This window comes from Mustela nigripes, chromosome 7 (assembly GCF_022355385.1).
Source record: "Mustela nigripes isolate SB6536 chromosome 7, MUSNIG.SB6536, whole genome shotgun sequence".
Lineage (NCBI taxonomy): Eukaryota > Metazoa > Chordata > Mammalia > Carnivora > Mustelidae > Mustela > Mustela nigripes.
The window spans coordinates 10724352-10750895 of record NC_081563.1 but is presented as its reverse complement, the minus strand read 5'-3'; the positions used below and the strand labels follow the sequence as shown (position 1 = coordinate 10750895).

Below are 26544 nucleotides of genomic sequence, written 5' to 3'. Positions count from 1 at the left end.
TTCCTTGTTTAGTCTGTTGTTCGGTTTTTTTGTTTTGGAATTTCCTTCAGAGTCTGTAGCATATTCACTGGAATGGCTTCTGGAGTATTTTCATCCGTTGAAGGTACTTCGGTTTTCGGATACAGACAAATGCATGTTTGTGAAAGATTAAGTCAATTACATGATTTAAAAAAACTAGATCTGACTGGAAGAGAATCAGTAATGGGACTGATGTTCCCAGTGGGCCTCAGAATGGCCCCAAGCACAACTCTAATAAGAGGTGTGGACCTTCGGTAACTAGGGCAAAGCCACACACCTGAAATATAAGGCTTCTGAACCTTGAGGAGAAAGAGCTAATATTGATGAGTGGGTTCACATACACTTATTTGAAAATTGGCTTCCTTTGTGCATAAAGAAGGGAAGTATCTGAAAACAAAATGGGGGTGGGAAAAAAAACTAGGTGAGATTGCAGTTGTAGGTCACTTTGTAAGAAACTACATAAGAAAGGAAATAGACAGGAAAGAATTATTAGTATGTGATACTATTGGAATATTTCCTCCCCTCCATATGGGTCCTGAAGGACTGTGAGACAGGTATCAAATGGTAGATAGAAGTCAAGTGACAGCCATGGGAGTGTGTGTGTGTGTGTGTGTGTGTGTGTGTGTATAGTATGCGATTTCTTTTTTTTTTTTTTTTTTAAAGATTTTATTTATTTATTTGAGAGAGAGACGGTTAGAGAGAAAGAGAGAGAGAGAAAGCATGCACAAGCAGGGGACTGAGGGAGAAGCAGACTCCCCACGGAGCAGGGAGCCCGATTCGGGGCTTGATCCCAGGACCCGGAGATCATGACCTGAGTAAGGCAGACGCTTAACCAACTGAACCACCCAGGCGCCCCCAGTATGCAGTTCCTGCACACTAAGTAAATCTTTCTCATACCTTTCAGAGTGTTCTGTAAATTAAACTTACAAGTTTCTTCTTACTTTATCTTCTGGTGTCCAGAATATATAGCTAACCCCTTCATCCTTTAGTTTTGGTAGTGTTCTAGAACACACTCACTTCTTTGCTCTCATAACTATTTGTACAAAATTTGGTTTAGGCCCTTTGCATTGTAGTTTTTACTTATTTGGAGACTTTCTTTTGTTCCAGTGTGTTTATCCCAAAGGGCGGAATCTGATTCTTATTAGTGAAATGTCTGGTTCGGAGAAGGTTCTCACTGATATGGAATGAAGGAATGAATTTGCAGATGGGCCTTGAAATGAGTAGTTTTTGATTAGGAAACCTTCTGATATTGTATGATTCCTTCGAAGTCCTGAGGCTGACCGGTGATCCAACTTGGTTCATAAGGTTGGAGAAATCAGAGGATGATATCAGTATCTAAAGAGGCAACATTCTCTCTGTAAAGCACAGTGGAGAAAGCTCAGTTTGTTCCCCCAGAGTCATCCACAGGAGATTTTGAGTTCTAAGTCAAATTTGGACACTTGCTGGTGGTTCCTTAGCCCACCACCATCTCATTGCCTAGACTGCCAGCTAAGCCCAGATTATATAAATGACTTAAATTTCAGTTCAAGTAAGACACAATTAGGAAGGTAAATCTTCTGGAAAAAAAATTATATGGTGTATTTCCAAAGTCGAATAACATTTACTTTGGATTATTCACATACTGTTCTCCTTCATTAGTGCAGATCATGAGAGTCTGTGTTCTTTAAAAATAAAGGATTTACATTGTGATTACATACGACTACCTGGTATTTGTCACTAAGACCCTAAATGAATGAAATATTTCCTTATTAATGCAAACTGTATATAAACACAGATTTTGTTGGCAGTGTGCTTGCCAGAATTAGAGCCATGACATTGATAGGTCATTGCTTATGTAAAAAATGTGGGAAAGTTGTTACTCATTGGGACCTATTTGAACATATTATGTAATCAAGGCTAGGGTTTTTTGTGGAGTGGGATGAAGAGGGATGTTCTTGGAAGGAACAAAACCATCTTCATTGTAGTAATCAAAAGTCTGATCTGAAATTTGCACTCACAGCTGTTTTGTTGCTTTGATCTTTTATGCTAGTATGCTTATTTTCTGTATTAAGCTGTCCTTGAGATACATAATTTTATAGCATGGCCTGGGTTTTTAAAACCGAAAGATTAGCTGTAAGAAACCATTGTCACTGATCTGTTTGCACTTAGACTTTGTACCTGCATTAACGGAATTTTCTCTTATTTAAAAACATAACAGATAGCATAGTTTGAGTAAGGCAAGGTTACTATTTAACAATATAATTTCCTGTGATCTGTATTTGGGTAGTGTTAATAGACATTTGTAAAAGGTCTTAAAGAGTCCTCTGAAGCTAATTATCTGTTGAAATCATACAGGACTAAAAACATGGCACTTACTAAGTAACTACGAAGGTCATGTAGATCCTCAAGTAAAATGATGCTTTTTTTTCTTCTTGCCTTCAGTTCTCTTGCAGCTGGCAAGTGATGCTTTACCAAATGACATGACCTTGGGTCTTGCTTATCTTCTTGCTTTGCCACAGGTAAGTTTCCCCTTACCAAGAGAGGACTTCAGGAGTAAACAAAAAACTGAGACTGGGGATTTTTACCAGTAAATTGGTCATTACAGGATTCGGTTCCTTTTCATTGTTCTTGTGTGTTGGAGGGACTATGGTATCGGTATTCTGAGAGCAAATGCTACCATTTTAGCTGAAGTCTTAATTTCAAATCTTCTTTTACCCTCATAGGATCTGCCTTTATAGTATCTTCTGCATTGAACATGGTCCTCTTAAAGTTGAGCTTGAGATGATGCGGTGGAAACTTTGATTTGAAATTCTCCAGTGATGACTAGAAATGTAATAGTTTATGATGATTTCCTTAACTTCCTTTCAGTGGAGTTTGTTCTGTCATGTTCTTTTCTAGGTGTTAGATGCTAACAAGTGCTTTGAAAAGCAGGCCCACTCTGCTCTGTCTCTGCAGTTGGCGGCCTATTACTGTAGCCTCCAGATCTATGCCCGCCTGGCTCCGTGTTTCAAGGACAGGTGCCATCCTCTCTACAGGGTGAGTCCTTGTGGTTTCCACTCGATTAACAAGCAGAATTAAAGCTTCTCTAAAATCATTTGTATCCAGAACATTCTGCTTTGTATCCGGAACATTCTCCCTGATGGGTTTGCCCTTGCCTTTGCTCTGTTGGACAGAGTTGTTTTTCCAGGCATCACGAAGAGGTAGTTTCCAGTGTGTATTGTGAATGCCGATTCTCCTTGCGACTTTGCTGTCGTTTATGTTATTTTGCAAAGTGCTTAGGGTAGGTGAAAGTAGTAGGAGAGGAGAAATGAAGAATTGGCTTTTTAACCCACTCCCCAAAAGGAACATGGCTCCAACTGAGGACAGTAGACACTGTAGTTCTTTGAGCAGCGCTGTACTTTGATCTATTTTAAAGCCAGAAATAGGGGAGTAGTAGCTGGACAGATGAAATCTTGAAACATGTTATGCCCACTTGCTGCCACGCTCCAGACAATTTTGATACAACTTTATTGTTGATTTCTGAGCCAGAGAGTCTAAGCGTGGCCTTGGGTTACATGTGCCACCTTCTGTGGACACAGAGGTGTGACAGATGCCACGAGGTTTACCTGTATATACCAGTTTTAAATATTAGCCTTGGGAAATTGTCTGTTTTTTGTACTGGAGTATTTAAAAAAATTGCCACCTTTAAGAGTAGATCAGCAAATAGATCAGACTTTCCGATCCAGTATGTGTACCAATAAAAGGTTTCAAATGCACTGAGGCAGGATTCTTTCTCCCCTGACTTCATAGCACACTGTAAAGAAGGAATTTCACAATCCAAATGTGAATGAAAGTTCTAGCGGTCTCAGCCACCCAAAGCATAGCTAAGCACATGAAAACATTCCATTTGTGGCAAAAACCTGTGGCTTTCCTTCATCACTTTTTCTTTAAAGAGAGTAAGGGCAGTGGGGAGGCTTGGGAGAACCATTTACGACACACAGGATAATCTCCCACAGGCTTAGACGTGGGAGACATTATTAGACATGGACTGTCCTCTGGCATAGTTTGATCACGATGACATTTGGCCAAGAAAGGCATGTTTTCTTCTTTTTCCAGTTAATAAAAGGTACTCGTTATTTTGGAGATTCTGGATTTGTTCTGTTTTGTTTTTGATAGCTACTGCCGCTTTGTACAGTTATTTTCTTCCATGCTCTAGTAATTTTCCTTTGTTCTGTTTTTATATCTCAGGTATGTTTTTATGTGAAATAAGAAATTGACCTACTGTGCTATAAATTGAGGGAAAGAAGTGATTATATAGGTGGAAATGTGGCAAGTTTCCTTCTAGAACAGTGTACTTAATGGCTTTCTTACATTCAATCAGACGGCTGGCAAAGAATGTTCACGGCGTGTTTGCTGGAGTCTGCTTTTAAGTACCCTATCTTTCATTAGTGCTAAGCATGGACTCAAGTAACCATTTTCTCTAAAGTTCCCAAGTGTGTTGAAACACAGTGAAGCTTTACTTTGACCAAAAGCATTGTGCCTTGTTATAAATACAAGTCAGTCACGTCTTCAGAATGTACTCGACTGAGATTTCCGAGCGGGTACTGTGGCAATGGGAGCCCCCTCTTTGGTTCCCATGTACGTGGTCTGTGTTACGATCGCACTGTGTGCCCAGCGCTGTGCTCCACTTTCCGTGAGTACAGAGGGTCGAAAGGCCAGTCAGCTGGGTACCTCGTGTGTGCCCTGGGCTCTGAGCGTTAACATGAAAAGATGGTTGTGGGTTCCTAAGCCCAGCACTTACTGTAAATGCGTAGAAGACAGTTGCGTACATGGGGGTGGGAGGATCTCCCCGAAAGAGCACTGCAGACCCACACGGCCCGGACCACGCGTCCATCCTCGAAGGGCCAAAGGACTTGCTGCAGAGCCACTTTGTGGCCCCACTTCAGTTTCTTGACAACCTAATTAAGGTAGTCCTCTTGAAGGAAAATTCGAGTACAGCATGTATTTTTCCTGTTTTCCCCTATAGTAAATTATTTTGTACCAAAAGTTAAAAGTCCCAAATGATGTACTGTTTCTGAGAGAGGTCACTTAGGAGAAGACCATTAAATTCCACCCCAACTTTTATATCTGAAAATCCATTTCCTTCTTCAGATGCTGCAGTCACTCCATAAGGAACCCCATTGACAATGTCCACACCTGCAGCATAGGAAGAGACAAAGTAGAACATTGAAAGCGAAGGGCTAGAAGTAAAGGTGCTTTCATCTTGGTTTCTTCTGTGTTCCCAGCAGCTCTTTCACTTAGTAGAAGTGGGAGCATTTTATTTCCAGGTCTTGTATTTTATATATTGAGTGCCTCATGTGAAGGACCCAAAGCTTGGCATCGTGGTAAGAATAGTAAGACTTATTCCTGCCCCTTTTACCCTTAACTCCAATTTCTGTTTCTTCCTTCCAGCTTGTGTCACCCCGCTACTTCCCTTCAACTCTTGGCCTTGTTCCTGTCACCATTTTCCTATCAAACTATCTTTTCCTTGGAAGAGGTTCCTTGGAGCTCTCCTCTCTTGCCCCAGGCCTGCGCTTCTGATTCTTGGCTGTTAGACTGCTCATACCTCCCCTTCCCCCACCCCGGCCCATGGCATGGTTCCTAACATCTGCTCCCCTTCTCCTTTTGGGCTCAATAGCAGAAGGCACCTGCTGTTCGGGGTCATTGCTTCAGGAAGCAGCATTAAATCCTAGAACACAAGCCAGTGAAGTCCATGTGGCACAGAAGTGATGCCTCCCAACATGATTTCTAACTTCTCGGCTGCTCCAGACAGAAACAGGTGTGCCCTCCAGTAGGGGTTAAGGCAGCACCGGCTCAGGAACCAGCTCACTCTCCAGGGACTTCTTGGCAACTTTCTGGAAAGCATTGTGTTGGTTGGTAGTCTCAAAGGAGATCTGAAGAGTTAGAAAGTTTCCGTGATTTTTTTTTTTAACATCAAGATACAAAGTCTTTCTGAAGTTCTTCCAGGTAGATGTGTTCATAGGGAGTTAATAGATGTGTGAACACCTCTCCAGTTGTTTTTTCCTCTCTACCCCGTATTTTCAAGTTAATTCAGTCTCCATGTTTCCTTCACCCTAACCACTGTAACAGCCTGGTAAACCTCACCCTGTCTTCATTTTTGTTAGTTTGTATCTTTTCCCAAACATCTGTCAGAATGGCTTTTCTGAGGTGGAGACGTGGTCATCCTGTCTTCTGCCTCAAATCCCTCCGTGATTTCCGTTGTCCTGGCAAGATCTGCGCGTCCCCCCCACGGTCTGACCCCTCCTGTTTCTCCAACTTCATCTTCCTTTGTTCCTGCTACACCAGGACACTTGAATCTCTTAGGGGTCCTGTGTATTCTCTTTCCTTGTCTTCAAACTCATACTCTTTGCTTGTAATATTCGCCTGCAACATTTCTTTGCTTAGCTCCTTGCTTCAGGTGCTACCTCACTGGGCAGGCTTCCCGCTGCCTGCCGCCATGCCGCCGTGCCCCCAGGCCTGTCTGGTGCTCTTCCGTGGGCATTGTCCTGCCCTATACTTACCTCAGTCATAGCTCTGAAGCACTCTCTTGTTTGGAATTTAAGTACTTCTCATCTCCCTGGATGATGAACTGTTTGAGGCCAGCGTCTATGTTGTATTTGTTGGTTTTACCAATGCCTAGAGCAGGACCTGGATAATAAAAGGGAGTAAATAAGTGTTCACTGGGTAGATTATTGAGAACTAATGAGCAAATCTGTAGCACATGTGAAATGATTGAATTGTGTGTGTGTGTGTGTGTGTGTGTGTGTGTGTGTGTATTCAAGTATTTATCAAGTGATTGCTTTATGCCAGGCCATGTTCTAGATCCTGGGGAAACACGAGTGAACAAAGTACGTAAAAACCCTTGCCCTTCCTGGACTTATGTTCCATCGAGGAAAGGGCGTCATAAGCAAAATAAGGAAATAAATATACTCTGTTAGATGGTGATAAGAGCTATGAAAACAAAAAGCAAAGAAGAATGAGAAGTATGTGTGTGTAGAGTACAATTTAAACAGATTCGGGGAAGATCTCAAATCGAGACAGTGACTTTTGAGGAAAGACGAAGAGATGAGCTCAGCAGCACGGAGACAGGAGGCGAGCGCGCTCCACACAGAGAGAACAGCAGGAACGACCGTGTCGAAGCGTCCCTGTGCCCTGTGTATATGTGGGATTTTCTCACAATGTATTGGAGATGGTATTGAAATTTTAAATTTAAAAAATTGTGAAACTGAAAACGTTGAAGAGTTACTTAACCCCAGATGAAAAGGACAGAAATGCCATCTGTGAGCCAACTTCACTGTGACCAGTAAGGTTTCCTCTGTTTGGCTAAGAAGTGTGGAAAAGAGGGGAGGGGTCGGATAACAACAAGGGTGAACTTAGGGGCGTGCATGTGGGAATTGTCTGTGGGCAGGAGGAAGAGCAGACTAACCCTGAAAAGCCATCATTTCTCTTACAATGGCCCTTGCATTTGTTCTGCCCCTTGACCTTTTGAGCATCCCCATTTGGCGGAAGGTAAGACTCTGAGAAATCCAGTGGCTCGCCCCAGGTTGCTGTGGTAGGAAGGGAAGCTGTCACTTGGTGCTTCTGCTTCCCAGCTCCGCCTGCTTTGACTGGGACCCGAGCGTCTCTGGCTCGGAGGCCCCGAGAGTCCTGTCCAGCCGGACGTTCCACTGCGGCTGCCGGTAAAGTCGCTCTCCCTCGCGTGCTAGGGGAACCCCTCGGTGATCGGGCCGGCTCTTCCTCACCCCAGCAGCCATGAGCCCGACACCACCTCTTTCGAAGTTTGTGTTTTAGCTCCTCAGAATTTCTCTCTGGAGTTCACATCCCTTCTCTCACCGCTGCGCCTGTGCAGATGTGATTTCCCCACTTAAGTGCCTCCGTCTTCTTCCCACTCTCAGCATCTAAGTCTGAGCTCCAGAGAGCCTCCTGTGTGGAACCTTCTCCGCTCCTGAGCAGACCTGGGCTGCTCTTGTGCGGACGCCCTGTGAGCGGTTCTTTGTGGTGTGGTCAGCGATGCACGGCTGTCCCCTCTCCATGTGGCGATCTTATTTGGGTTTAGGGACCCATCTCTCTCTCTCTGAATCCCCAGGACCTCACCCGCTGTGGTTCCTCAGTGGCTGCTGACTGGCATGTGCGTAGCTTCAGGAACCATTAGCTGCCACGGGTCGGGGCAGCCTTCAGACCTGGGTTTTGGGAGCTCCGGCTTGCATAGGTTGGCAGGACTCAGACAGGCCACCAGAACCGGATGTCGGAAGTACCGGAGCTGTCCACGGACCACCTAACGGCTCACGATTCCAGTCCTGTTAGCATCTTCCTTTGCATAAAACAGCACTGCTGAGTTTGGAATTAAATATAACAAACTCACGATGAATCACTGTAGAAATTGAAATAAAAGCGGTTTCCATTTGTTGCCTACGCATAATAGCACTCAGCAGAGCGAGCTTTCACTCAGTTGTCACTTCACCTTGTTTCTGTTTTCAGCCATCCCATTCTCTCCTTCCACCCCCTGTGGTTCTGAGCTGTGGGAGGATAACTTAGGTAGATTTCTAGGTTTGAATGAAAGTACTGATAGAATCTGTGGGGTTATTTCTGACAAAGGACCTGTACATCCTGATGGGAAGCCCTGCCTGGAGCCAGCCGGCCAGCCGGCCAGCCAGCACAGGGCCTGGAGCTTCCCTAGCTTATCTGTGGAGGAGGCCATCTTGCCTCTACTTTTTTTAGTGACAGAGGACAATGATTGACGACGGTCAGCTGTAAAGAGTCTTCTCTCCTCATATTTATCCTGATTGACTGTGATTGACTGTGTGTTTTTATATTTAAGAAATAATACACACATGGCCATAAAACCCAAATGATGAGAATGGTAGACAGCAAAAAGTCAGTGTTTCCCTTTTGGTTCCTTCCAGAAATAGTTTATGAATATGCATATGTATGTCACAGTTTTATACGCAAATGTGAATAGGCACATTCTTACCCTGATTTTGTTTTCAATTATACCTTACCTTTATAATTATTGTAAATGCATCTCAAAGTGTGATCTTTTCTAGCATTCTTTTTAAAAAGTTTCAGAAGATAAAATCGGTTAAAAATGGAAACATGTCCTTTAGTTTTATATGCTAGAGAAGTAAACCCAGCAGGGGATGGAATTCAAAACTTTATGGTAGACTATTTCTAAAATGTGGTTTTTTTAAGCCACTAATTGAAAATACTAAGTAGAAAATTATCTCAAGCAAATAACAGCCCTAGAGGGGAAACACACCACCTGTTTAAAACTTCCCAACCAATATTACCAAGAAATGGAGACTATTAAACCCGAATGGATTTATTACCTCTACTAGTAAGCAGTAGATTAAGTCATGGGGCATTCTGTAGTCATGAATATTTAGGCATAATTTTTTTTTTTTACAGGGACTTGACCATATACTTTGAAGAAATTATATTTTATTCACCCCCTGAAGAACTGCATTGCCAAATTTTGGGGGGAAAATTAGAATAATTTAATTCTCCACACTTTCTGTGCAAGTTTTTGATGCCTTTTTATGTTGTTAGTTTTTGCAGCCTGTGATGTTTTGCAATATTACTTTGAATACTGAATAAGGCAGATTTTGAAGCTACCTATAAAGTCCTTCAAAAGCTTCCTAGAAGCCAAAAGCTTTCATACCCTTGGATCATGGCATTGAGCTTCGTTGGGAAAAGAGACAGAGCTTTGACTATCCCCTACACACACAAAAGCAGGGATTTCAGGTGTCAGTTTGGATGGAGAACACTGATGGAGACCCGTTGGGAGCGTGGGGGAAAAGGGCCTGTTGTTGTAGACAGGGCAGTAGGTGAGAGGCAAGAGGATTGCCTCGGTTCTTCGCTAGCGGACCATAGCTGAGACTGTGTGGAGGGCAGATTGGGGTCTCTGAATCGGGAACCATAGTCTCGAATGCACATCACTGGGTTGTACGAGGGTCAAATGACATTCACGTCAAAGTGCTTAGACACTTGAATGCCATACACTTGGGGCCTGAGTGAATGAATGAAATGAAGCTTTGGGATGAGTAGGGGTAGGGGGTTGCTTTGGAGTATGTTGAGAGAAAGTGTAAGCTCAGGGGAAGAACTGTTATTAAAACTTAAATATCGGAAGTAATCACAACCAGTAAAGTTCCTTGAGGAAGAGCTGGAAGTAGTGATGATAATGGTAAGAGGATAATTTGCATAGAGGGCTACAACTTACAGAGTGCTAATCCACCTAGCCTCACTTCATCTCTATGACGATTCTATAAAGAAAAAATGGCTTCAATTTTAGTAATGGAAAACCCTGAGCTCAGGGAGAAGAGCCAGTAATCAGGGTATCTGATGCCCGTTCCTGTGGTTTTTACCCATAACTGATTTTCCTTTTTCTTAGAAGCCCTTGCGAGTTGTCCTTTCTCATTAGTATTGTGTTTTACACAATAAATTGAAGGTTTGAAAACCTTTCTGTACATTTAACAAGTATTCGATGATCCATAAATTTGAAGACCCTTAGGAACCTGTCATCAAAGAATTAATTACCTGCTCCTAGTCACCACCATTATTAGGACAGAATTTTAAAAGCAGGCATGTTTATGTCAAGGGGTTGAACAGAAAAGGGTATTCTAAACTCTCTTTGTTGTCATTAGAGAAGAAAAAAATGAAAGACTTGCAGATACAGCTTGAATCAAATATTTAGTTGGGCACCTACTATTGTGTGTCCTCTAGGGTTGCTTGTATTTACACTTGCATATATGTGTATAAAAGGGATGAGAGGGAGAATGCACATGTGTGTTAAAAAAAAAAAAAGCCAATCTAGATGTAAGTAATGTACAATGACAACATTAAATCCATCAGTGAAAGCTGATCATTTGTAAAAGGACTCTCATACCAAAACTTAATTACATTTGGTGGGAGCTCTGCATATACTGGGCTTGCCAAGATCCTTGTAATTTCAGGGGGCGCCTGGGTGGCTCAGTTGCTAAAGTGTCTGCCTTTGGCTCAGGTCATGATCTCAGGGTCCTGGGATCAAGACTTACATGGGCTCCTGAGTCGGCGGGGAGTCTGCTTCTCCCTCTTCATCTGTCTCTTCCTCTGCTTGTGCTCTCTCTTTCTCTCTCACACACACTTTCTTTCTCAAATAAAAGAAAAAAAATTTTAAAGGATATTTATAATCTCAAGAGCTATGCCTTCCTTGTTGACCAAGTAGAAAATGGTGGTTTTGGGGGGAGGCATTGTGCTTGGGAGTCACAGGCCACCCTGCTACTTAACCCAGTGGCCTCAGTCAAGTGTCTCCTTTTGCGTCTCTAAAACGTATGATACTAGTAGAATCTGGTCCCACAGAACTGTTAGTATTAGATGAGATTCACTACATGTATGTTTGGTACTACGCCTGTCTCCACACTGAAGACTCAAGTATTAGGTATTTATTCTTAAATAGTTCTTAGTATAGTGAATGTGTTTGATGTATAAAGAATCTGAAATAAAAAGTGCAGAGGGGCTGCGTAATTTCAACTTAGTTAAGGAAAAGACATTGAAGTTGTTTAAGCTGTGTCGGAATATATTTGTTTTAATCATTAGTCTGTGGTTGTACTTGGAGTGAAGATCTGTTCTGAAGATTTAGTGGTGGGATACATGAGAAAAATTCCACACCTGGAGGAATTTCCAAGGATTTATTTTATTTTCATGATTGAATTCCTATACATTTATAGCATTTTAGCCTTAAAAGGGGGATCATCTGGTGATGTTCCTTTGTTTTACATCCAAAGAAACTGAGCCCCTGGAGAGCCATGAGACAGGATCCCTCCCTTGGCTCCCTCTGTGGAGTTCCCATCACTCTGGGTCTGAGACCCTGTAATGGTGCTTCTAATCAGAAGCCTTCTGTGGGTTCTGTGTATGTGTTTGTCTGTCTCTGCTTTTTAATTCCTTGAGTGTAAGCTCTAGGTCCAATTTGCTTTCTTAGAATGAGGGAGACAAGAGTACTTTAAAATACTTTGTTTTACTTGTGCCCCATAACAAAGCATGAGGAGGCTGTGCTTATGGACTCCTATGGGTGAGGAAACAGGTAGGAAATAATGGCCCCAGACTGCATCCCTACTGAGTGAGGGACCTGGAGCGTGCAGTACCACTGACCTGAAAGCCACTACTGCTGTCCCCACGCTCCCCTCTTACCTCATACTTGATTTGTGCGAGAGAATCTACTGCGCTCTGGAAAGGACAAGCTCAGGAAGTATACATGGTCTTTGCCATAATTCAATAAGCTGGAATTTAATATTTCTGAGAAAAAGCAATGTAAAACAAATTGTGTAGTGGAGGTACAATTAAAGTGAGCGGGTTTGAGTAAATCCCACAGTCCCATTCATTTTCAGAATACCTGCTTCATGCCAGGCCTGGGTTTGTGTGTTTTATATATATTGTCTCTTGGGTTTCACACAACCGTGCAGGCTGTGTTTTACTGCCATTTTGTAGATGACACAACTGAGTATGTAGTTGTTAAGACAGCACGAGATCATCTAGCTAGGGCCTTCTGTGGGTCCATGCTGATTTCACTAGGCCGTGTCATTTTCTTCATTGGCAAAGACATGAAGACGAAGGTTGTATATGGAGACTGGAAACTTTCTGTGGGATAAAGAAAAGCCCACACAAATGTTAGTGATTATGCTCAGTGTTGGTTTGTGCTACCATTTTGGAGCTCTGCCCTCTACCAGGTCTTGGGATTTTTCCATAAATTGTATCAGAATACAAAGAGAATAGAAGTGAGAAGGCGTTACACAATTGAGGTCAAGTGAAGAGTGTGTAGGTCGCTCTCCTCAAACAGGTACCAAATCCCTAAGATGCCAGAAAACAAAAGGTAAAACCTGAATATCAAGGAAACCTGTGGGAAAGCCTTGAGACATGGAGGCGGTGAGCTTCATGAACGGGAGTGGAAAGCAACAGCCTGGCAGAGAGGGGCTCGGAGTCCCTCCCAGAGATAGGCTGCCTGGGTCTGGCCTCTCCTTCCCAGTGCTTGAGGCAACTGCAGACTGAGGGCTTCGGTCTGAAAGCACAGGGTCGGAGTGACTATGGGAGAAAGCTGTCCTTCTTGTGGTGAATGCGGGTTAGCAGCTGGAGTGCAGAACCGGGCCGCAGGGTGCTCTGTGAAAGCACGGCTGTAGAAGAGCTCTCCTGCCAGCCTGAAGCCCTGCTCATTGCATTTGTGCTCTCGCTCTCTCTACCTCTAGGCAGACCCGTGCTAACCAGATGAGGTGTGAGCAAACAGGCAACAGTGGTACCCACCTGGGGGGCAGAGCAGGTGTAGACCGGCTGACCGGCCCTGGAGCGGTGGCCCTATACCACATCACTTCTGGTCTGGCTGAGCCCTTGGTGTGTGACTTCGGTGCTGTCCAAGGGTTCAGTCAGTAAGCAGAAAGGCGATGGGGGTGAATGTCAGCTGTAGAGATGGCCCTGGATGCTGAGGCCTGAAGCTGTGGTGAGAAGTACCATCTGTATGCGGCGGATTTCCACATCTCTTCTAATGGCGGGTAGATTTGCTTCTTTCATGCCTTCTTTCTTTCAGGTCTTAGCTATGTAGGCCTTAGCACCTGTTGTACCCTTTCCTGGAATTGGTCTCATTGGTTTTTGCTGGCGTTTTTAACTGCTGATACCTGAGTAGTTAATCTGGGCATTAACTCTTCCAAGAAGGTGCCCCAGAGACCCACACCCAGCTTGCCAAAACCAGCTTGTCTGTATTCCCATGGCATCCCGTGCTCATTTGTGTCACACCATTTTACAACTGCTTGATTGTGTCTCCTGGTAGACTGCATTCCTGGAGGAAAGAGTCACATCTTCTTAATGCATCACTTGGCACAAAATAGGTGCACAAGAAATATTGGAACAAATGAAGGATGGTCTCGTACCTTACTTTGGAGAGGTGGTTTTCAATCCCAAGTCTTTTGACTTGAGATATCCTTAGCCTGTGGTTTTTGCAATAGAACTGAGTGTATGCATTGCAATAGGGAAAAAACATGGACTTTTTCCTCAATTCCACCTCCTGGAACCCAAGAAGATTTCTTTAATTGGTTTTTATCGGCTCTCCCAGACTGTTCCCTAATAGGATCAAGAGAGAAATGTCAGGCTGGGTTTGGTAATATAGACTCGACATTGACAAATCTCCTTGTATAGCTCAGAATAATGGCTCACACATTAGAAATGCTGACAGCTTACTATAATTAGATGTGTTTCTGAGAACCAAAGGTAGATCCTGGAGTTTTTTCCTTATTCGCTTATATTAAAATATAAACCATGTCTTCCCAGGAGTTGGGAGTGATGGAGATACTGTTGTTCAAGTATCAGGCTCCCTGTTAAATATCCCCAAATTTTTCATGGTTGAGCTGCTGTTCCTTCATTGATGCCCAGACCAACTTTAATGTAAATAAATGTGGCCAATTGATCACTTATTTTTCTTTCCTGTCAACTGTTAGATTCTGGATTTTGTTCTATTTGAATAATTTTATTGTTGTTAGAGAAGCTATTAAGAATTATAGAACAGTATCCCAGTGAGCCCCAAACTGAGCTGAGTAAAAATTGGTTGGGTGCTCCCTTATATAACTAGAAGATTTTATGATTTTAGGAGTAGGGGTGGGTTTTTTCCTTACTTACCCCTGCAGAAAACATTCTTCTACTTAGTTCTCTAGGCATTTATAGTGGTGGTATTGGAACTGTTATTTTGTTATCGAGAATACTTAGATGGTCCAAAGAAACTCTATCCAGGGGCATGATGACAAAAATTACTTCCAGGGTGAATTATAAATGATCAGTCTAATGTAGGATGATGGTAGTTGAAAAAAGCAAGTGAACATTATTTTTTAACTAGTTGGAGATTTTTAAGGAACACTAGAGCAGGAGCCCAGAAACCTCCTTCCAGACTCAATTCTGTGTCTTGACTTCGTGGTCTGAAAGTGTACCACATCTGCCACTGATTGCTCAGGGTGGTTGTGAGCCTTGATGAAACAACAGGGGACGAGCTGAATACAGCCCAGTAGACATGGTCTCTTACTTTGCTCTGTTTTTGTTGTCACTCTTTTTGTTACAGGCTGATCCCAAAGAGCTAATCAAGATGGTCACCAGGCATGTGACCCAATATGGACATGAAGCCTGGCCGGAGGACCTGGTGTCGCTGACCAAGCAGTTGCACTACTACAACGAACGTCTCCTGGATTTCACTCAGGCTCAGGTCCTTCAGGGCCTTCGGAAGGGGGTGGATGTGCAGCGGTTTACTGCAGACGACCAGTACAAAAGGGAAACTATCCTTGGTTTAGCAGAGTAAGCAACACCTTTGTCTCATGAAGGGATGGATTTAAAATGTGAAAGGGGCGCCTGGGTGGCTTAGTCGGTTAAGCATCTGACTCGATTTCGGCTCAGGTCATGATCTCAGGGTCACAAGATCGAGCCCCGCTTTAGGCTCCACACTCAGCAGGGAGTCCGCTTGAGATTCTCTCCCCCTCCCTTTCCCCTTTCCCGACCTCCCTCTCTGTCTCTCATTTTTCTTTGTGGGTATGGAATGCCCCTTGGTTTTAATACTGGTCTCCATTTTTTAGTTTAGATCAAATGAGAATTACTTACCTGTCAGAAGGTAGAGAAAGCGGGTGGTGGTGGGGGGGGGGGGGAGAAAACACAAATAAAAAAAGAAAAAAGTGGGAAAATGTGTTCACCCACAATGGTTGTTACTAAGTAGAGTTGTTTGGTCTTTAATACCACAGTTTGTGGAGTGCTTGCCATGTGCAAGGAGTTGTGTTAGGTGCTCTGTAAACTATATCGTAAATGTTATTCAATCCCCAAGGTAACCCTATGACATAAAATGTCGTCCCCATTTTATAGCTGAAGAACGTGAGGCTTCAGAGTGTTGAGTACTTGGCCCAAGTTTACATGGGTGGTAGGATCTTCACTGGGACGTTGACCTTGGCTTCTCACGTAATAAAGCCATCCCCATCTTCGTGGTGCCTCCTGGCCTCCCCATACTGCCCGATTGTGTTCCCAGGAAGACACCTGCATGCGGTTCAGTCGAGCCTTCCAGCCTTTGAAACTAAGGTTAAATTGTGCCTATATTTAATGGTTTTTCTTCCCTCTTGGTACAGTACTTTAAAATAACAAAGATGGCCCTGCTTATGGAAGTGAAACTTGCTGTTTTTCATTATTATCATTTAAATCTTTAAGAAAGTGGCAAAGTAGACTTGGCACTCTGTAATGAGTTTGTATTAGCCCGAGCTTCTTTCCTACCAGAAGATACCCCAAATTCTCTTTAGAGTAGGCAGGGACTAGAGCGATCAAAGAAAAGATAGAACAATCTGTCCCAGGATTTAGTTAATTAAGAGAAGTACAGAATCACTTTTTTTTTGCCCCTCTGTTCTCCTGGAGATTAATATTTCATTAGAGTCATTTAATATCTACTTGGAAAGTGACCAAGGAGGTCATTTAATCCAACCTCCTCACTTTTGGAAGAGGAATCTGAGAATCAACTTTACAGAGTTTTTCAGGGTTACACGGCCAGAGTGGTGAGCCTCAGCTTCCCATTGCCAAGTCCAGTGGGCTTTTCCTTCAGGCATTTGGGAGTCCTTGGTGCCATACTCTTGGTTTCTTAGAAGAGGATTATTATGTAGAATAAATATTACAAGGTAAGACACGTCTTAGCATCGTCTATTACATTTTGCTAGGGTTATTGTTCTTGATTTTCTTTTTTAAATATCCGGCTAGTGTATGCTATGAAGTATGTCCTAAAGGACAAAGACCTGCTTTTGACAAACATGTAATAGAATCTTCTACAGAGTTTGTTCCTTAGAAAAATACACAACAGCATTTGAATGGCTTGTTTAAAATGTCTGAGCATCCCTGGCATTTCCGAGCTAGCAATTTTGATTCAGAGATGGGAGTTTGGCTTCTCACATACAAGAACCTGTGAAGCACCTGCTTCCTCGTGTTCCGCAGTTCTACCTTCTCTATCTTTAGTTGTATGCAAGGCGACCATTCTTCATTTTCTTACTAACTGTGATCCATTTCCATGGCATCGGTATTCTGGAGGTGCGGTGTATATGTCCTTCATTGCTTGTGTCTCTTACATGATCGCTTGGCAGTGTTTAGTCAGGGTAATCTTGAAGAGGGCACAACATAGCTTGGTTGCTTTCCCCCTTATCAGGTGGTAACACTGTGTGTACCTGATGAACACGTTCATGTCATCAGGCAATGACTCGGACTCCCCTAACAGAAAGGATGAATGGCTAATGGTTGCTATCCTCAAGGATTTCTCATTCTATCGTGGGGAGAGGTGTACTCAATAAATACTTTTAAGAAATTTTTAAATTGACAATGTTCTGGTAATTCTTGCCATGACGGACTTATTCCATCCCTGGGCCTCCTTTTTGTAGTCCATGAGCAAAGAATGGCTTTTACATTTTTAAAGGTTGTGGGAAAACAAGAATAAAAAAATAATAAGAATTTGCTACAGAGACCGTATGTATGGCAGAAAGCCTGAAAGATTTATTAACTTGCTGCTTACAGAAAATGTTTCCCGACTCCTGGCTAATCAAACATATAAGTAAATGTCCTGGTTTTCTTTGCTAGGGTATATGCAATCTTAGCAGTATCATTTAAAAAGAATAGAGATTTCATTTCTCTGCCTGTGGTTTTGTCCACCAATCCTCCAACTAATAATTTGTCTGCTTGGGGGTAGAGGGGCCCCATAATAGTCTTTCCAGAATGGCTTTAATGTGGGCACCCTGGCCCAGAATTATTATTCTTTTTTTTTTTTTTTTTAAAGATTTTATTTATTTATATGTGTTCGAGAGAGAGAGAGAGTAAGAGGGGAGAAGTCAGAGGGAGAAGCAGACTCCCTGCCGAGCAGGGAGCCTGATGTGGGATTCGATCCTGGGGCTCCAGGATCATGACCCGAGCCGACGGCATTCGCTTAACGAACCAAGCCACCCAGGCGCCCCCAGAATTCCTGATACACCTGGAGGTGTATCACATCCTCTGGTTTAAACCTTCCATGGGCTCCCCACTGCTAGAGGATAAGGCGCAGTCCCCTTGGCCGACCTCCCCTCCGCCTCCTCTCTGGGAACTGCCTCGCTGCTGGTCCGCTTGCGTGTCCTCCAGACTTGAGCGCGGGTTGGCAGTCACTGGCTCATCGCTGCTGTCCGGATTCGAAGTCCTCGCTGGTGGCATCCCCTCTGTTTTATTTAATTGTTGGTTCACCTCTCACATCGTCCGCTAGGGCTACGCTGTGAGTTCCTCAAGAAACACGTGTATCGACTTTCTGTCCTAAGTGGCTAGCACAGTGCCCGGCACTGGGAAATGTAAATGTTTGTGGAGTGCCCACCTCTGCTTTCTCAGAATGTAGCTGCTGCTGGTGTTTCCTTTGCACTGTTTTTTGACTACAGGCCCTGGTGTCTAGACCAGAAAATTTTCGCGCTTGGTACACTTTGGACTGGATAACGGCTTTGGGGGAGCCGTTCTGGGCACTGTAGGAGGCTTGGCCATCGGCCGCGCTCCTGTCCCCCACCCACTAGAAGCTGGTAGCCCTCACCACCTCCGCTCCTGCCGTGATAATCAGACACTGTCAGATGTCCCCAGGGGCGCAGAATCCTCGGCTGAGAACCACTGGTCTAGACCGTTCCTTCGTCAATGGCAGTGTACCACGGTGAAAACGGAGCATTAGAATTCCTTGGAAGTACTTTTCCTGAATTACTGTGAAACGTCTTATTAAGGACTGTGCCGACTGTACCCCTCGCAGCCGGAGAGAGTCCTAATGAACGTTTTCTTGGCTGATTAAGGTAATATGTTTCTCTTCTCTCCCTTCCCCGTGGCTGATGGACATTCTTGAAGAACACTTGAGGAAAACGTCTACAGCATCGCTCTTTCTCTGGCGCAGCGTTACAGTGTCTCCCGTTGGGAAGTTCTTATGACCCATTTGGAGTTCCTGTTCACTGACAGTGGGTAAGCACATGATTCCTATGGGTGTTTAATTCCCGTTTTCTCAGATTCCATTTTAGAAGGATCTTGAAGTCGTAAAGTACAATGTCATGTTTCCTTTTGAGCTATAGTAGCCCAATATCTGGACATTCTGTCTTTATACATTTCCTATGCACATTTCGGTATTCCAACAATAGTCTATCACTTTTTGTCTTTCAGTAATATAGTCCTGAGTTACATTAATATTCATGCATTTATGCAGAGGTAGGTTTTCTATTTTGTTTTGTTTTGTTTTTTCTTTTTTTTTAACTGAGAATCTGCTGCCTATGAGGAACAGTATTAGACACTTGGGTTTTAAGAGTGAGCAAAACAGGCATCCCAGCTGTCTTGGAAGCTGTAGTTTAGTGCAGGAGACAGACTGTCATTGAATAATGATAGACAAACGTGAAATTACAACTGTGACAAGTACTACAGAAGAGAACCCAAACAGGGGATTTGGTGAAGTTAGGGAAGACTTTCCTGAAGAAATAATGCTGGAGCTGAGATCTAAATATTGCATCACAATTGTGTACTCTACAATGAGAAGGAAACCATTTTTTTTTTTTTTTAAGATTTCATTTATTTATTTGAGAGAGAATGAGTGAGAGAGAGCATGAGCGAGGAGAAGGTCAGAGGGAGAAGCAGACTCCCCAAGGAGCTGGGAGCCCGATGCGGGACTCGATCCTAGAAGTCCGGGATCATGACCCGAGCCGACGGCAGTCATTCAACCAAATGAGCCAGCCAGGCGCCTAGGAAACCATTTTCTAGGGAGATAAAACAGTTACGTGCTAAGGCCTTTTGACGGGAAGTAGCATGATGCATGTGAGGGCCTGACAGGTGGACAGCGTGGCTGAGGTCCAGAGAGTCGGGAGCACAGTGTAAGAGGGCCCTGTGGAGAAGCCCGGAAGCCAGGCCATGGGCAAGATGGCAGGCCTATCACTTGAGTCATAGGAAACTATTGAAGGATTTTGTAAAAGAGAGAGAGGTATTAGGATCAGGTCTACATTTTGATAAGATCACTTGGGCTCCCATGTTGAGAAAAATTTTTAGGAAGACCAGTACAGGCATATAAAAACCAGTTAGGGAGCCATTGGAGTAATAGACTGTGACATAACTCAGAGTAGGGTTTGAAAGTCTAGAAGGAGAGAGGAGAATAGCTTTCAGAGATATCTAGAAGGTGAAATGGTTAGTACTAAATGCATTGATTGATGAGGACCAAGGAGGTATGAATTCACTGAGAGGGGAAGGGTCAAGATCTGCTCTAGGATCTTACTGGGTCTGCCTGTTGGGTGGTGACATCCTTTGGTGAGCTAGGTAGCCATAGTTACCAACAAGACATTTTGAGGGGAGTGTAAAGAAAAGATAAGGAATTACACACCTTGAAATGCATAAGAGGAAAGATCCTGCAGATAGTGGATCTTACTGCTCTGGAATTCAAAAGAGAAGGAGGAGCTGGAAATACTAATTTGGGAGTTACATGCACGTAGATGATAAATGGGCTCTGTTGTGGGTGCGCTTTGGGAAAGAATATGGAATGAGAAAGGAGAGAGACGTGAGACACACCTTGAGGACCTTCCCCAATTAATGGAGCATGAAGGGCTCCCAGCAAAAGGGACAGGAGAGCACAGGCGAGAGAGAGGATGAAAGATGGGGCCTCTTTGTGCTAGGGAAGCTGTGGGAAGGGAGAATTTAAGGAGAGGGAGGGAGTACTGAGTGCGGCCAAATCCCGCTGAACAGCCAAGAATTGCTTATAATTCAGCATTTTTAATTTTTATTAAATCTTTAAAATGTTAGCATCTACGCTCTAAGTATTTATGAAATTGCTACACGGGTGATAGTGTTACCTATGAGAAATAGTGCATGACTTCACCATTTTTGAACCGCAATAATATGGTCAAATAAATGTTTCTTTGGCATATTGGTATTTAAAAAATACCTTGACATTTTATTAAATATTTTTTCCTTTCATTGAATGTTACATAAAAGACTGTCGTATCTGTACAAGCAGGATGCTCCGTTGGTCTCTGAATATATTATGAATTATCAGGCAATCTGGGAATGTGCAAGACTGTTCACAGCACATCATTACACCGGATCGCAGTGTGATTATGCTGGCACCGCGATCACAAAAGCAGGAAATCATTACCTCCTGGCGTCACTACTTGTGAGTGACAAAACACCTAATATTGATTCAGAAGTGGTGTTTAGTGCTCACGTTATTCACTTAAAAGATGTGGTTTGCCTGACCATTTAATCAGACTCGGTAACATGGGGGTTTGGAACGAGACTGGTTAATACAGGAGGAATGGCCCGCCGTTCGCTCATTGAGTCAGTGCCTGTGGGAAGGTAATGGATCAGAGTCAGAAGAAAGATAGCGGTCTTTTCCTTAAGATTCTGTGTTCTGTCCCTTCTGTTGTCCTATCCCTTTAAAAAGCTGTTCTCCCTGCCAAGTGGATTTCCCTGTGTTTTCCGTGCTCTTTCCTGCTGCTTGAACTTGGGGGTGTTCCCGGCTCAGCTCGCGTCCGGGAAGGCGCCCCGATGGGGCTGAGTGAGGCCCCCGATGCGACAGAGGGTGACCCTCCGAATCAGGGCAGCTAGCTCAGAGACCACCCTCTCACTCTAGCTGCATGTCCCTGCACGAGATCATTCGATTCTCCAAAACTCATTTTCCTGAACTCTAAGGTGTCATAAACATTAAACGACTTCACGGTAAAGTAGCAAACCTGCGTTCCTTTCACAGTCGGTGCTTCACGAGTGGCGGTTATTGCTGCGATTTCACTCCCCGATGAAGGAGATAATGGTTGTGAACACCCACACTTGAAGTCTGGTCTCCCTGCCCTCTTATTATTCCTCTGGTGTTTTCCTTCTCAGGGGTGCTGACCGCCCGTGATGGCTTCGAGTGGACCCATGTGCCTGGCGTCCGCTCCGGCCGGCCCCGCAGGCCCGCCCAGCCTCCTCTTCTCCAGGCCTCGTTCAGGGCTGCTGCGCCCCTCACCGCAGCCGGAGCCACCAGCCTCCCTTCTGGGCTGTTCGGCACCTGCCGGTGGGTGTGACATTGCTAACGTCCAGTGTGTGGTGGCTTCTGGGGCCAGGCCACACTTTGGGGTCCAGGTCTGCTGCCCGTGGTCACAGCTGTGCAGCCATGAGCAAGTCTCCTCGTCCTTTTGAGTCATTGTTTTCTCAGTTGTCTGACCCTCGTGCTTACCTTATAAGGGTACAGAGGTGAGAGACAGTCTGTGGCGGGTTTGCAGTTGGGCGGCTCCGTACTATTGTGGCATTACTCCGGTACTGTTCTCGTCTGTGCTGCTGACTCCGTGAGTGTCTTTCAGTTTTGGACAAAAGATCATTTTTGGAATATGAGAGGCTGCTTCTGGGCGATCGAGTAGGACCACACTGGTTCATGCCTTAAATATTACTATGTTTATAGTGTCTTCCTAGTCTAAGTTTAGGTTTAAGTGCTGAGTAAGACACATCATTACCCTCCTAGAGCCTTTGTTCTAATAGGGGAGACTCCCCCAAACCCCATCCCCCACCACCCCAATACACACACACACACACACACACACACACACACACACACTTAAAAATAGCCCAAACATAAATTGCTAATCATGGTAAGTACCAGAAAGGAAATGCACAAGGAGCAGATAGCAGTCTAGGCAGAGGGTTCTGGGGCCAGGAAGGTCTTGGTATTTTCAGTAGCTACAGAAGACCATTGAGGCTGGAGCATATGGTGCCTGTGAGCACAGGAGAAGTAGAGAGGGGCGAGAACGACCTCCTCGATCATCCTGGGTAACACCCTCCATCCCCCCCCTTCTCTCTCTCTCTCTCGTTCTCTCTCTCTTTTTAAATATTGTATTTATTTGAGAGAGAGAGGGAGCATGAGAAGGGGAAGGGTCAGAGGGAGAAGCAGATTCCCTGCTGAGCAAGGACTCGATCCTGGGATTCCGGGATCATGACCTGAGCCAAAGGCCGTCGCACAACCAACCGAGCCACCAAGGCACCCCCATTTCCCCTTGTTACTTAAACAACAGATCTGAAGGCCATGCACCCTACACGTTCAGTTCATTCTGCTAGCCAGCCACCTCCTGGTCACCCGGGTAATTACCCAAGGGATTTTGCTTGGGTGTTGGAGATCACGATACCATCTGCTCTGTCGGTTGGTTTAGTACTGTCTCCTTGAGGCCCGTGGCTGGGGCCCCTGGTCACAGGGAATCTGTGCACAGCTGTTTTTCACAGTACCTTTTGGTCTCAGGTACAAGGATGATCAAGGGCAAGTTACAGCTGTGGGAAGATGAATGCATTGTAAGGTGTTTGCCTTTTTTATGAATTGAAACAGAAGATACGCAGGACCCGTGTCCCAGGGTTGCTCCTGCTGAGAGTGGGGATGTGTCCAGAGAGCCACAAGGTAAAGGATGCTGAATTCTGGCCTTCTCCTCCCGTAAGCCTGGAGTAGTGTGAGAATATTTAGTCTGGAATGGGGATTTAAGGCAGCTCAGCTTGTTAAAACTAAGTCATAATGTTGAAAATTAAGACACAATAAAAACTCAGGACCAGGAAAAATCCATATTAGAGGAGGAGGGTTGAATATAGATATTCAGATCCTGGGTTTTATTGGGTTTGTTCAAATTTGGTTTTGATCTCTCTTTTGGCCTAAGGTGGGGAAGAGATCATGACTAAGACTGCAGTTTGCCTTGTGAATAAGAAGAAACCTACCATTCCTCAAAGTGGAAGAACTAATTACCGCTATTACCAAATTGGAAGCGATGCCTTCCTGACATCTGTAACCCCCCTTCCAAGTTGTGATTGTTAAGGCCATTTCTCCCCCACAGAGTCAAAAGCTCCTGATGCTGGCATAAAACGTAAGCAGAAAATGCATTCTGGCTTGTTTCCATCTTGTGGAAAGTGCTCAGGTTTTGAATCCTGCATGTCTGTCTTCAAACACTGGCCTTTGAATTCCTGCTAACATGTCGTCGGTAGGCATCCCTGTATGCAGGCCTAGGTTTCCGCATCTTCAGAAGGGGTGTTCTCATTCCATTTGGCAAGATGGCTGTGGGATTTAAGAGATTTGTACAAAACACCTGGCATGTAGTAGATCCTCAAAAAAAAAAAAAAAAATTAGCTACTATTGTCACTTCTGGAAGCAGATCATATGTGCTGAACCTATCCTGTGACTACTGTTAGCCTAACTTTGCACATCTGATTCTTGAACAATTGTTTCTCAAGTCGACATTGACATTAATTATAAGGCAGCTGCTTTGTGAGACATGAGATGATCTGATACTTACTGCCCGAGGGCTCCATACATGGTACCTATGACTCTTTCTGTGCCATGGTGTTTTTAAATATTTTTTGCCAGGTTATAATATGAGAATGCATAAACTAGTCAGAACTCGAGGGGTTGGGATTGTCACTATAGCGGAGATGAAGTCTGTCCTCATGGCTTGCCCCACTGTACTCAGTTCATATAAAACATCCCCCAAAGAGAGTTGCCTCTGTTGGTTCAGCGTCTGACTCTTGGCTTCAGCTCAGGTCATGCTCTCCGTGGTGAGATTGAGCCTCATGTCAGGCTCAGAGTTGGACCTGGAGCCTGCTGAAGAAGCTCTCCCTCTCCCTCTCTTTGTCTGTCTGTCTGTCTGTCTACCTCTCTAAAACAAAACAATACAAAACAAAAAAACTTAAATAAAAATATTCTGCAGAGGATGTCACCAAGTAATTGTCCGACAAGAAATAGACAGAGATACCATTGGTCGTGCCATCAACGCTGTAGGTGAACTTGGAAAGTTAAATTCCATTTTTCAGTTTGCAAAGACACTTGGCCAAAATGGTGGCGAAGCTGCAGAGCGCCAGGATGATTTTGATCTCATCTTTCTTCCGTTGCCATGTTCAGCTGTCAGGCAGCACCGCAGATCAGGTCGGCTCCACTGAATTCATTCTGAGGTGTTTGGGTGGTCAATACCTTGGATGGTTTCCCTCAGATCGGAGGGGGAAACTTAGAGGGTAGAATTGTCTCTTTCCACCTTGTTCACCAGGGATTGTAGTGATTAATTTGGACCCAAATGTCTTTAAACTTGTAGGATTCGTCTTTGGCAGAAATGCCTGTTAGCTGCTACACGTGGATTTGTGCAGCCCTATCCCCACCCCTTCCTCTCTGACTTTCCCAGCCCCTCCTCCTGCCCCACTGTCCATCCTTCCTTTCGCCCTCTCCTCCGTATTCCTCCTCCAGGTGCTGGAGCTGTTACCAGTCACTCTCAGGCTGAGTAAAGAAAAAGTTGTTTAAATAAATTTGTTTTCCCATACAAATATAGGTTCTTTCAATAAATACTGTGCTTGAATCACATTTTTGGGTGATTGACAACTTGAAGCCCTTACAGAACACTAATCAAGGGATTAGTGCTCGTAATTTATTCCTTGTGCATTGGATACAACCAATGCTAGTTTCTTCCTGTAGTTAATCTCTGAAAGTTAAATATGCACTATATTATATAAGCTGCTTTATAGCTTAAACTTGGCTCCAGAAGAAGCATTTAATCAGTTTTTAAGAGTAATCATTAATTTGATTATTGAAAAGTCCATAGTGGTTTCATGGTATTTCTTCCTACTCTCCTGAATATGGGGTCTTTGAAATTGTTTTCGAAGCAGAGGTGTCATATCTTGTTCTAAAGGGAAGATAACGGCTTTTTTCAATGGAAACTATTGCAATGGGTTATTGATTACTGGCATCTATAAAAGATCTTAGCACATTGCAATTTGCTTTAGAGGGAGGTTTTGGTATTTATCATGTGTCAGTAAAGGTATTCGAGTGTCTGTCTTGACAAGATAATTAGGTAAAATTGTACATCGGGCAAACTGAATTTAGGCACAGAAGAATAAATGGGTGGGCAAGAGGGGAGGTAATGCTGATTGAGAGACACTATATTCCAAATGAAGCCAAACTCCGTGAACTCAAACTTGGATGGTTTAGTCACTGTCCATATTGTAGATGAGACTGTCTTGAGTATTCTGTTTTATTGGGATGTTAGGAATGAAGTATGACAGGAGAACTCTTTTAGAGTAATGCTGCTGGGAGAGAGAACTCCTGCCTGTGTTACAGAAGAAAGTCCTGTTCTTAGATGGTTGGTAAGACAGGCTCTTGACCTTTGTCAGTCAATGGTCGCTTTGTGACAAGGTAAGCAGAACACGCACTGGGTCCAAAGAGACGTGGTCCCTTGGTCTTAGGCGAGCTGCTTCACCTCTCTGATGGCAGTTTCTCATCTGTAGGTTGCTAATTACTTAGGTTTAGCTTGCCTTGCATAGTAATCAGCAGCATAAGTGCACGTGTTGTACTCCCCCCTTCCATCAGGCCTGCTGGTCTGCCTGTAAATCTTTGTCAGTACGAACCATCTTAATGGGGTTACCTGGTTTCTTATTTACTTTTTCAGACTTCATTTTGCAAATGATGCAGAGACATAATACATACTGTGGATCACTTTCACATACCACTGTGTGCACAGTATCTTTTGGAGATGACAGCGCATACTTCGAACAGTGATAGTGTCCAGAATACGTTCCGACGAGCCA

The 26544-nt window shown here is 44.0% G+C and overlaps 1 protein-coding gene across 1 annotated transcript in view; it reads left to right on the top strand.

The window, feature by feature from the left end:
* The window catches only part of NBAS (NBAS subunit of NRZ tethering complex), a 317167-nt gene that overhangs the window by 203199 nt on the left and 87424 nt on the right, over positions 1-26544 (top strand). The window contains exons 39-42 of the mRNA XM_059405174.1: positions 2440-2516; positions 2896-3033; positions 15077-15306; positions 18859-18969. Of these exons, the coding sequence (XP_059261157.1) occupies positions 2440-2516; positions 2896-3033; positions 15077-15306; positions 18859-18969 (556 nt within the window). The remainder of the gene's footprint in view (positions 1-2439; positions 2517-2895; positions 3034-15076; positions 15307-18858; positions 18970-26544) is intronic.